Genomic DNA, 12,347 nt, shown 5'->3' on the forward strand with positions numbered 1-12,347 from the left:
TTTAGGTGGGGGAACTTGCACAATCGGTGGCTGACTAAATACTTTTTTGCCCCACTGTAGATTTCTTCCTGGTAACAGCTGATGCTGTGGTCATGTGATCCTGCACTCTGGTTTTTACAGCAGCTTTAAGTCAGACTGTGTCAGAGTTTGCCAGCACAACCCAGGAACATGGCTTCAAAGTTTTTATGCTTCACCCTCCTCTTCATCAACATCTGCACAGCAGGTAAGATCAATACACTAATCAAACACTCACTGCTTCAGCTATCATTAAGCTTTACAGCGTTACAGCTGGATTAATGAATTCATCCATCAGTCTACTTGTTAAACTGCTGAATAAAACAAATAATTTCAGAAAGATCATTTTGCTGCTTTATTTTACTTTGCTCGTATTTAATCAATTATAAAAGTAACCTTCCGGGTCCATCAGCTGTGCCACAGGGATTTGTGTGTCCTCCTGGTCTCACACCAGGAACTATTTATATGTAAAGTAAATGTACATAAATGTTATGTATTTAACATTTAACCCTTATTAATTCAGATAAAAATCTAATTGAGATTCAAATCTCATTTGGAAGAGAGACCAGGCATCATGGCAGTAAAAGTAAAAACAACAATATACAACACATTACAATAATTTAAAACAAATACTATATTGCATACAAAAGATTGAAAAACTGCATTAAGAGCAACAATTAAAAACAGTCACACTGACTAAAAGAGTTTATTCTCTTGCTCCTTTAAAACTGACTTTAACTCCTACAGGGTAACCATTTCTCACAATTTCAGCTCCTTCTGCAGCATATTTAAAAGCCCTTTTACATCATTCTTTTCTGATTTTCAGAACAATCAATTGTATCACATTGTAAGAACAAAGGCTGTATTGGTCATAGTTTTTACCCATATGAACACACAGATAAGAGGGAATCAGCCCAAGGAGAGATTTATAGATAAAGACCGACCAAAAACCAAAAGAAAGTCTCCAGATATACAGGGATGGACATTTAGTAGCAGCATACAGAAAACAGTGATGTAGTCAATTTCCACAGCCAGTAATAAAACAGAAAACACCATGGTAGACAGTCCCCAACCTCTTCAAGTACTAAGCAGGGACATTCATGAAAAGCAGATCACCAAAATAAAGGTATAAAATAAAGAAAAAAGGTAAAAAAAAAAAAAACAGTTACAAAAAGGTTTTTCTCACCAGCCTTTAAATGTGAGTTTTAAATGACAAATTCTGATCTATAATAGTATTTATAAGATGTGACCATTGAATGGTTTTAATCTTAGGAAACATAGCTAACATTCTTTGCCATTTGAGATTAACACGAGCTTGTATTTATGGGCCTGAACATCATCAAATGCAGCTTGAGTTTGTATTACTGAAGTATCTAAACAATAGATCATTGTGTCATCTGCATAAAGATCGAATGCAGCGTTTGATAAATTTTCACAAAGATGTTTTGTAGAGGAAAAAAAAGCAATGGTCTTAACTTGAAATTCTGAGTACATGTAGTTTATACAAAGAGATGGGAAGTAAAAATAAAGGCAAGACACTAGAAACAAACAACTCATGAAACAAAGTGAGAAGTGGTTAACGTCTCTTCTTCTTAACTGAACTCATAAAAACAGTGAGACTCCACAGTTCCCCCTTTTTTTTTTAACTGTACATCTGGCTAATTCCAACACGAATGAAGCTAAATGTCAATTTATATGCAGAAGACGCTCTGATCTGTTTCCTTATTCTGCTTATTCCTATTCAGACTCTCCCTACAAACACACTATCCAGTCACACAGAGACTTTTCTGCAACATTGTATTATGACATTAGCCTCCTGACTACCAGCAATGCAAATTTGTCCTCTGTAGTGCACCTTTCTAAACCTGAATATCTCCCATGCACTGCATACTACAGAATTGCCTCCTTTTGGTATCTACAGAGGACATTTAGGGCTTTCCAATGATACCAAATGTGAAGGGGTGGAGCTTTGGGAACTTTAGTTTTTTCATTAAGGAACATGGCGGCCATCGCTGCAAGCACATTTTATGGGAAGAAGAAAAGTAAGTGCCTAAAACTTCTTATTGAGCAATTTTTAGCTATAAATGTTGTTAGCATATTTTAAATAAGTCTCTTAATAACACATTAAAACATAGTATGCTTAATTCTAACTTCATTTTAGTATAGTATTGAAGTGTTTAAAAAATGTCCTCCATAGTGGACATTTGTAGTCATTTCCTCCATTTTGTTCTGTTTTTTTAAATGACCAGAAAAGGAGTCATTTTTAGAAGCAGAAAGAAATTTATTGCAGTTTGATGAGGGAAACCCAGATCTTGAGTTGTCTGATGAAGAAGATCATAAGGAATAAGCCCTTGAAGAAGAAAGAAGGAGGAGCATCAGGGATGGTACTCAGACCTGAACTTGCTGTCATTAAGTGGTTGGACAGTTGTCATGGCATCCTCTGCCTATGGCAATCAACCTCAGGACAGACGCACAAGATGGTCTAAGAAAAACAAAAGGTTTGTCCATGTACCAAGTCCACTGGCAATTGCTGAGTACACTATCAATATAGGTGACGTGGACCTTGTTGCCGAATGTTGAGTTTCTACAGGATGGTCCCTCACACTCAGAAATTGACAGTATGTGCAGTTTTCTACTTTTTGATCTGGCAATCACCAACTCGTGGCTTCAGTATAGCAGTGACTTGCAGTTTTGGGGGAAGAAACCACTACAGTTCCTTGAGTTCAAACTTCTCCTTGGTGAAGAGTTGAAGAAAATGTTTGCCATCAAAGTTCATTTTTACACGTTTGGCCTTCCAATGTCCTCTGCAGTGGACATGTGATATCTAAAAAATGTGAACTTTTTTTCCCCAAAAAATTATTTCAGTCTTCTAATTACCTTACAAACATTGGGGGATTTAAATTTTTTTTGGATTGGACAACATTTTTTTTCCTGGTAGTCAGGAGGATATAACATCACGTGTTATTCACTAACAAAATACATTGTTTTGAAATGTTGCCACAACATACAGGTATGTCTTAAAGACATAAACATGTTGATCTGTTCTCTTTTATTCAGACAAACTGAGGTTTTCATATTTGAACCTCAGAAAAACTTCAGAAATATGGCATCCAACGAAAAACTGTACAGGATTTTCTCCAGTAACACTGTGAGGACTCTTGACATTTTTAACCAGGATATATCCTTCAATGTGCATATTAACATTTATTTAACTAGCTGATTTCTCAATTGGCTGGTTGTGTTAAATTCAGAGCCCAATTTAAAATCCTTCCCCTTACGTACAAGGTCTTGAATGATCAGGCCCAATTTTAAGATTAGACTTCAAAATTTTCTTTTTGCTTAAGCATATAGTTGGAGCATGATCAGGTGACCCTGAATCCTCCCTCAGTTATGCTACAATAGGTGTAGGCTGTTGGGGGATTCCCATGTGTTTATACATCACTGGTGCATTAAATTATGTCTTCCATCTTTGTGTTTTGTCTTGTGTCTCTGTGCTCTCCTTTTTTGTTCTTCAATAACACAACCTGTCATGGCAGCGCTTCTTCCTGATCCTGGTTCTGTTGGTTGTAATTGTCTTTAAAAAAGTTTTTCTTTTCAAATGTTGCCAACTTTACTCATCTTAAGATTGTTGGGGTTACCTCTGTAATATTATAAGGCAGGGAACTCGAGGGCCAGTGTCCTACAGGTTTTAGATGTGTCCTCGATCTAACATAGCTAATTTAAATGGCTGAATTACTTCCTCAACATAGCTGTGTCCCAAAACGTAGGCTGCATCCTTCGGTGGCCGCATTTGATATAAATGTTAAACAGAAAACTGATTAAAAAGAAGTGTGAGAAAGTCGAGAATTTACACCAGTGTCCTGTAATATTTTAGATAGAAAGGCGCACACGGCTGAGTTTATTAAACTCCACCGACAAAGCGGTGATGCAAATCTAAAGGCTAGACCGTCCAATTTCACAACCTCGCATTTCCAGCCTTTTCGATCTTCGAAGGACCCGGCCCACGTAGACCACGAAGGCCAGGTCCTCCAAAGGATGCGGCCTACGTTTTGGGACACAACCCATATCTTGAAGTTCTCCAGAGGCCTGGTAATGAACTAATCATTTGATTCAGGTGTGTTGACACAGGATAATATCTAAAACCTGCAGGACACCGGCCCTCGAGGCCTGGAGTTCAAGACCCTTGCTATAAGGTCTGCCCTATTTTTGTGAATTGTTGTTATATATATGAAATGTAACTGATACTCTGTTGGTAAGCTTAATGATCTAAATAAGGTGAAGCTATCATGATCATATCATTCCAACAACATGTTCTTAAAGGTTTCCCGAACTACTATAGGAGAGTGATTCTCTGATCTTTGTGTTTCAGATGGATATGAGTGTTACTCTTCAACTCGCTGCCTGTTTAACTCCACTGAGCTGCAGGACATCGAGTTCATCACCTCGTACTATTACAACAAGATAGAGTTTGTCAGGTTCAGCAGTGATGTGGGAAAGTATGTTGGATACACTGAGTTTGGTGTGAAGAATGCAGAGATGTGGAACAATAATCCTGGACAGCTTGCTGCAATGAGAGCTCAGAAGGAGACGTATTGCCAACCCAACATTGGGATCTGGTACGCAAAAGTTCTTTCTAAGTCAGGTGAGTCAGTGTTTCTGTGACATCATGAGATCATCATATAAACTTCATCACACTGATGTCCTGACTGAACTCTCTGCACTTAGTTTACAGCTAACACTGCTGAAGGTTTAATCTGACACATTCAGTTAAAGCTACATGTTCTCTGTAGTTCTGTTAGTTTGACAGGAACAGTCTGACCATTTCAGGCTTGTTATATTTATAAAGTCACTTCAGCTTTATTGTGTTGCAGTTTTAACTTTGAATGAAGTAAAAACACTCCTCCTCTTCCTGATGTTCCAGTGAAACCATCAGTCAGACTTCACTCCACGATGGCTCCTGGTTGTCACCATCCTGCCATGTTGGTTTGCAGCGTCTATGACTTCTACCCCAAACAGATCAAAGTGAGCTGGTTGAGAAATGGACAGGAAACAACCTCTGACATCACTTCCACTGAAGAGTTTGCAAATGGTGATTGGCTCTACCAGGTCCACTCCCACTTGGAGTACATACCCAGGTGAGTCCAGGTCAAACCTGGGACCAGGACTCTTTGTTTGCCTGGACAGTCTGACCACCTATGCCCTCTCCAGGATAATTCCACTGTCAGCACCAAACTCCTTCAATGGTGATGTTTGAAGGGTCTGATCCTTCAGCACAGGCTGTTAACTCTGATCTTTGTCCAGGTTTTCTTCTGTGGCTCCAGCTCACGGACTTTAGTTTGAATAACCATAACATCCTCCACAGACGCAGATATTCACAGCTCAGCCTGTGAAAGCTGTTCCCTCTTCTTCTTCCTCATTCCTGCTAAAACTGAACCCATCCGAGGTTCCAGTTTCTGCAGAGCCGAGTGTTTCAGCAGGAACTGTCTGAAAATTGAGATCGAAAACAGGAAGTCCCCAAGATTGTGTTTAATATTGTTGAAAGTTTAAAACAGGACGATTGCTGATTCAGTTATGTGAACATTTCCATAATTTCTCTTTTCCACACCTTTGTGAGTCATGTCCATGATATAAAATGTGTTACAGGTGATCAGGTAACCATCAGCTGATCACACAAATCAGATAAATCAGATAAATATCAGTGATGTTGGTTTGTGTTTGTGTTGAAGGTCTGGCGAGAAGATCTCCTGTATGGTGGAGCACGCCAGCCTGGATGAACCACTGATTATTAACTGGGGTAAATACCTGTCTGTATCGACACACCTGTACACTGCCTGTGTGTCCGTTCACCTGTGTGACTCTCACCTGTGTGTCTTCAGTCCCGCCCATGCCTGAAACAGAGAGACTGATCATAGTTGGAGCCATAGGACTGATCCTGGGCCTGATCTTGTTTGTGGCTGGAGTCATCTACAGGAGGAAGAGTGGAGGTCAGACCAGCACTCACTGAAACACCAGTTTAAACCAGACTAAAACCAGTTTATCCCAGGCGAAAACCAGGTTAGATCAGACTAAAATTAATTAACACCAGACTATAGTTGCAACAAAGAAAAGAGAAGCTGTGACTTCCAGAAGCTAATGGAGCTCCTGAAGGGCTTCAGTTAGTCCAAAGTAAGGATAACTTGGACTGATTGGATCAGTTGGATTGTTGGGTTTAAGTTTTAGGCAAAAAAACATTAGAACTGTGACGTGTCAGTTCAGCCTGAGCCATCACCTTTGACCTTTGACCCTCGTTCTCTGTGTTGCAGATACATCTTTGGCTCACAGGTTCGGTGAGAAACAGGCAGAGGACTGGAACAAAGATCCTGCAGCTCTGAGCTTGTGGAGACCTCAGAAGGAGATGTTCTTCAAACCCGACTCTGAGCTCTGCTTCACAAATGTTCTGCCTAAGTCAGGTGACTCACTGTTTGCTGCTGATGGTTTCATCTTTATGTAAAACTAGTGTCGTCTGCAGTTCTGCTCCTTTCACAGTAAAACCGGGTGTCTCACACACAGTCCACTGGAAAAAAATATTCATAATTCAACTTCATCAGTGAGACATTAAAACTGTGTGAGGGTACCAGGTGTTTCTAGATCTGAGTGAGATTTGGTCTCATGGAGAACAACGTGTTCGGGTGTACATGTGGAGGTTTTATAAAAGCACTTTTAGTGAAGACGTCTCAGCTTCTTCTTCATGTGTTCAGCTGCCAACAGCTGGCAGTTTATTATGTGTCAAAGTTTCCCTTCTGTGTTCAGACTGTTTTTATTTTTTATGTTCCAGTGATGCCATTGGCCAGGCTTCACTCCATGACGCCCCCTGGTGGTCGTCATCCTGCCTTGGCGCTCTGCAGAGTCTACGACTTCTTCCCCAAGCAGTCCAAAACCAGGTGTTGCTCCAGGCTGCTTTGATTTATCTTCATGATTTATTTGAATAGATCATAAAAGATTTCTAGTCTTTGTGCCGGCACATCTGCTGCTACACACCAGCAGACTGTGGGGACCAGTTTGGAGCTGTTGGTTAAAGCAATACAGGTCCTGTTCTCATGATGAGCCGTCTCCTTGTTTTCTCTCTCTGTGCCCCAGGACTGATGCTGGTTCCCAGTAGTGGATCCTGATTGTAGACCTGGAGCTGGTTCTGCTTCTGTCTGATAGCTGGAAGCAAAAGCAGCAGCAGCTGGCAGCTCTGTGTTTGATCCAGGCTGTTTGAGTCAGGCTGAAACTGGACTGTGGTGGATCTACTGGAGCCTCAGTGGTGGAGTCATCATGTAGTGTGTGCAGAGTGTTCTCAGAGTCTTTACAGCTGTCTGACAGGAGGAACTGCTCAGGTGAGCTTCCTCCAGGATGGACCTGGTCTGTGCAGGCCGGAGGACAGCGAGGTGTGTGCTGGGAAACTGAGTGTCTGATTGCTTTGTTTGGATGTAAGGCTGGAGGGGGCGGAGCTCTGTGGGTGTTTGTGTGTGTGACTTTCCAGTGTCATCACACACACACACACACACACACACACACACACACACACACACACACACACACACACACACACACACACACACGGATGCAAAGATGAAACCACACTCTGAGCTGTCAGCTGTTTGTTGTATTTTCACTTCCTGATCCTTTCCTCAATAAAGCAGATTCCACAGTCATGTGATCGCTGTCTTCTTTCAAACACTGTAAAAGACGTAGGAAAGTAGTTTTCACTCTTCGTTGTGTGTCTGTGTTTAGTTAAGCTGCTCAAAAAGAGGCACAATGTGTATCCTCTTGACGGTGTTGCTCCTGGATCATCAAACTGATGCCGGTCCAAGTGACCAACCACATTGTGGTGATATTACAGTTTTGCAGCGTGTAAACACCATCACACAACACATCAAACTCTAATCCCAAAACCGTACTACAGCTCTGTAACCATAATAACGATCACATCCTAACCCCCAACCCTGACTATACATCCCCCTTTTCCTGAGTGGACATCAGCAAGTTTTTTTCTTAATTGTAAATTAACTATTTTTTTAGTCATGATTAGTTACTTGCAATGCTGAACATAGACCAGCTTTAAGTAATTATGATGATCCAAAAAAAACCCAGTGTGGTACTTATGCTACATAGTCTTTGTGAAAGGTTAAAAATGTAGTTTTAAGACATAAATATGGATTAAAATAATAGTTAAAAAGTCAAGAGATATAAAAACGGTGCATAAGTTCTGGGGATTACAGTTCAGTTCATGTTTTAACGCAAGTTAAAAAAATGGACACCACAGTAATATTTTTTGTTCAGATTCAGTTTTTATCTAATTACTCTTGAAGTTTTATCAAACTGGATTCCCTAAAGATGCCACAATGCTCTCAGGAAGAAGCCTTATAGGGAAGCCTGCAGAATAAATCCTGTAGTTGACGCTTTAAACAAAGTATGATCCGTGCCTCTTTATTTTATTACCCAGGTGGAGTAATTGTCCTCAAAATGACTCCTATGTAAAACAGTAACAATGATAAGATTGTTGTAAACATGTTAAAGTAAAGCATAACTTTGGAAACTGATTAGAAGTAATCAAAGTTGGTAGCTACCCTTGTTGGTAGCAGGTAAAGTGAGCTTCAAGTACAGTAGCTTTGCTAATGATGCACAAATGGTATTTGGTTTTTTTTTTTTTTTTTTTTCTTTTTTAAATGACATCAGAAACAGCAGCATGCGACATCACGTGAGAGCGGAGCTTCAGTTCATCCTTTGTCATCTTTTTTTTTTTTTTTTTTTTTTTTAATAGGACAGGGGGAATGAATGAAAGAGGGGGAGAGAAAGAAAGAAAACCAAAGGGGAGAAGAGACGGTGAGAAGGGGGGGAAGAGAGAGAAAAAAAACAAACAACAAAAAAAACTCCTGGGTCACCTGTATGGAGAAAACAAACAAAAAAACAAACAGAGGAGACAGCAAACAACAAAGAGCAACATAATAATAGAAAAAAAAAGCACCATCACAATAAACTAGCTAGTCATAGATATTAATAGTTACTAAATAATAGACGATATTGTTCAGCACGCAAGATAGACAGCGCACAGTGTGCTTTGAGGCAGCAGCCAAGAAAGCTTTAGTCCGCGTCTGTGAATACCCATGTGTACACCTGTGTGCATACCTGTGTGGATCAGCATGCTTGCATTCCAAAGGTTTCTCCATGTAATGATCTGCTAGGGAGTGTGGGGAGCCACAGCCCCGTCCTTTATGGTATCAAGCGGGTATGGAGGAGATCAAAACTCCAGACATCCAGAGGCCCCCAGAACACAAGAGACCAAGGAAGACCCACAGAGGGGCAGCCGCGCCACTGTCCCAGTAAGAGCTAAGGAGAGTCCCAGATGAGGGCTCATTCAGCAGCCGCGGAGCAGAAGCCAGGGGGAGTTGCAGTGACGCGCCCGTGGGCTCCGCCGGCAGCCAGCTGTGCCTGAGTGACCGAGCCCCAGGCTGAGAGGCCGGGGGCACCTCACCTCCGAAATGGCCCGAGCGAGCCCCAATAAGCGGCCGCCAAGGAGTGAGCCGGTGTGTACCCGGACGCCCACCCCCAGACACAAAGAACCACCAACGCACCGACACCTGAGGGAGTCCGCCACCGGCAGGAGAAGTGGTGGTGGGTGGAGATAGGCCTCCAAACCTTGGAAGGCCCGAGATGTCCCCAGAGAGGTGGCGTCTGATACCCAACCTGACATATAGACACAGACATACAGGCACACACAGACACAAACATCCATTCCCACCCTCATGCTCTCATATGCACTTCACACTCAACCGACGTGGAGACAAATATAAAGAGACACTGTATACGCGATCACACTCCCCAAGCGTACTCTACAAACCGGGTCTAGGTACCCCTGCCCCTGGAGGGGGGAACTGCACCCAGACCCAGGTGGTGTTACCCTTTTCCCTGCGGTGGTATTTGTAACAGTGAGGTTAATCAGGCTCATATATCTTTTCAATTTATGTTTTTTATGTGTGTTTTGAGGTGAGACGCAATTAAAATTACCAATGTACACATTGTTTAATAATGGCTTTATATGAACAGTTATTTACAAGTTACTTGATATGAGTTCGAGTTTATTGTATTCAGTGATAAAAGTGATATGTTTAAAGTAACCTGAGCAAATACTGGTTTACCATAATCAGTGTGAGCAAATGTTCAGATTAGAGTGATTACTTTAGTTCTCATGTAATCTAATAAGAACTACTTTTGTCTTATTAACAAACAATAATAAATATTCAAAACAGAATGAACTGTTCATTTGTTTCTATTTTTAATATTGCAGTTTTTAAAATTTAACTCCATACAACATTTGTCAAAAACAAACAAACAACTAAAACATTTTCTTGTTTATGTTTAAGTTTAACTTTTTAAAGAAAACATTTTCTTAAATGCAAAAATATATAAATAATCTCAAGTCAAAGGCCAAAGTCAAGTAAAAATACAGTGGGGCAAAAAAGTATTTAGTCAGCCACCGATTGTGCAAGTTCCCCCACTTAAAATGATGACAGAGGTCAGTAATTTGCACCAGAGGTACACTTCAACTGTGAGAGACAGAATGTGAAAAAAAATCCATGAATTCACATGGTAGGATTTGTAAAGAATTTATTCGTAAATCAGGGTGGAAAATAAGTATTTGGTCACCTCAAACATGGAAAATCTCTGGCTCTCACAGACCTGTAACGTCTTCTGTAAGACGCTTTTCTGTCCCCCACTCGTTACCTGTATGAATGGCACCTGTTTGAACTCATCATCTGTATAAAAGACACCTGTCCTGTCCACAGCCTCAAACAGTCAGACTCCAAACTCCGCCATGGCCAAGACCAAAGAGCTTTGGAAGGACACCAGGAAAAGTATTGTAGACCTGCACCAGACTGGGAAGAGTGAATCTACAATAGGCAAGCAGCTTGGTGTGAAAAAATCAACTGTGGGAGCAATCATCAGAAAATGGAAGACATACAAGACCACTGATAATCTCCCTCGATCTGGGGCTCCACGCAAGATCTCATCTCGTGGGGTCAAAATGATCATGAGAACGGTGAGCAAAGATCCCAGAACCACACGGGGGGACCTGGTGAATGACCTGCAGAGAGCTGGGACCAAAGTAACAAAGGTCACCATCAGTAACACACTACAACGGCAGGGAATCAAATCCCGCAGTGCCAGACGTGTTCCGCTGCTGAAGCCAGTGCATGTCCAGGCCCGTCTGAAGTTTGCCAGAGAGCACATGGATGATACAGCAGAGGATTGGGAGAATGTCATGTGGTCAGATGAAACCAAAGTAGAACTTTTTGGTATAAACTCAACTCGTCGTGTTTGGAGGACGAAGAATACTGAGTTGCAGCCCAAGAACACCATACCTACTGTGAAGCATGGGGGTGGAAACATCATGCTATGGGGCTGTTTTTCTGCCAAGGGGACAGGACGACTGATCCGTGTTAAGGACAGAATGAATGGGGCCATGTATCGTGAGATTTTGAGCCAAAACCTCCTTCCATCAGTGAGAACTTTGAAGATGAAACGAGGCTGGGTCTTCCAACATGACAATGATCCAAAACACACCGCCCGGGCAACAAAGGAGTGGCTCCGTAAGAAGCATTTGAAAGTCCTGGAGTGGCCTAGCCAGTCTCCAGACCTCAACCCCATAGAAAATCTGTGGCGGGAGTTGAAAGTCCGTGTTGCTCGGCGACAGCCCCAAAACATCACTGCTCTCGAGAAGATCTGCATGGAGGAATGGGCCAAAATACCAGCTACTGTGTGTGCAAACCTGGTAAAGACCTATAGTAAACGTTTGACCTCTGTTATTGCCAACAAAGGTTATGTTACAAAGTATTGAGTTGTATTTTTGTTATTGACCAAATACTTATTTTCCACCCTGATTTACGAATAAATTCTTTACAAATCCTACCATGTGAATTCATGGATTTTTTTTTTCACATTCTGTCTCTCACAGTTGAAGTGTACCTCTGGTGCAAATTACTGACCTCTGTCATCATTTTAGGTGGGGGAACTTGCACAATCGGTGGCTGACTAAATACTTTTTTGCCCCACTATAAACACAATCACCCCAACAAACAAGGAAATACTTTTTAGAAATTAGAATAAAACTTCCTGTTCCTGCTTGCTGGACAGTCCACAGTGAGGTGCTTTGTGTCTTTTTTCCATGAACAAGTCATAAGCCATACATACACTGTGTCTTTGTGTCAGAGGGAAATTTGTATCTTAATATTGAAATGCTGAGTACAAAGAGAGAGTGTGTTAGTACAGATGGTTATTTACTGCACAGCTGTCTGCATGAACACCAGAGA

The 12,347-nt window shown here is 41.4% G+C and overlaps 1 protein-coding gene across 1 annotated transcript; it reads left to right on the plus strand.

Moving 5' to 3' along the window:
• Window positions 1–100: 100 nt before the first annotated feature.
• Window positions 101–7,691, plus strand: LOC309703610 (H-2 class II histocompatibility antigen, E-S beta chain-like). Its single transcript, XM_082528530.1, has 8 exons — window positions 101–223; window positions 4,385–4,657; window positions 4,937–5,150; window positions 5,742–5,809; window positions 5,892–5,999; window positions 6,318–6,464; window positions 6,830–6,935; window positions 7,132–7,691. Exons 1-8 carry the CDS (start codon window positions 169–171, stop codon window positions 7,151–7,153), a joined length of 993 nt encoding a protein of 330 aa, XP_082384656.1. The 5' UTR covers window positions 101–168; the 3' UTR covers window positions 7,154–7,691.
• Window positions 7,692–12,347: the final 4,656 nt, after the last annotated feature.

This window comes from Aulonocara stuartgranti, assembly GCF_965226115.1.
Source record: "Aulonocara stuartgranti genome assembly, chromosome: 3".
Lineage (NCBI taxonomy): Eukaryota > Metazoa > Chordata > Actinopteri > Cichliformes > Cichlidae > Aulonocara > Aulonocara stuartgranti.

What these genes read in the sequence shown, in the direction of transcription:
- LOC309703610 (XM_082528530.1), top strand. Translation starts at nt 169, where the DNA reads ATGGCTTCAAAGTTTTTATGCTTCACCCTCCTCTTCATCAACATCTGC. An exon ending in AAAAGTTCTTTCTAAGTCAG is followed by an intron (nt 4,658 to 4,936) that starts GTGAGTCAGTGT and finishes CTGATGTTCCAG; the next exon opens with TGAAACCATCAGTCAGACTT. An exon ending in CACTTGGAGTACATACCCAG is followed by an intron (nt 5,151 to 5,741) that starts GTGAGTCCAGGT and finishes TTTGTGTTGAAG; the next exon opens with GTCTGGCGAGAAGATCTCCT.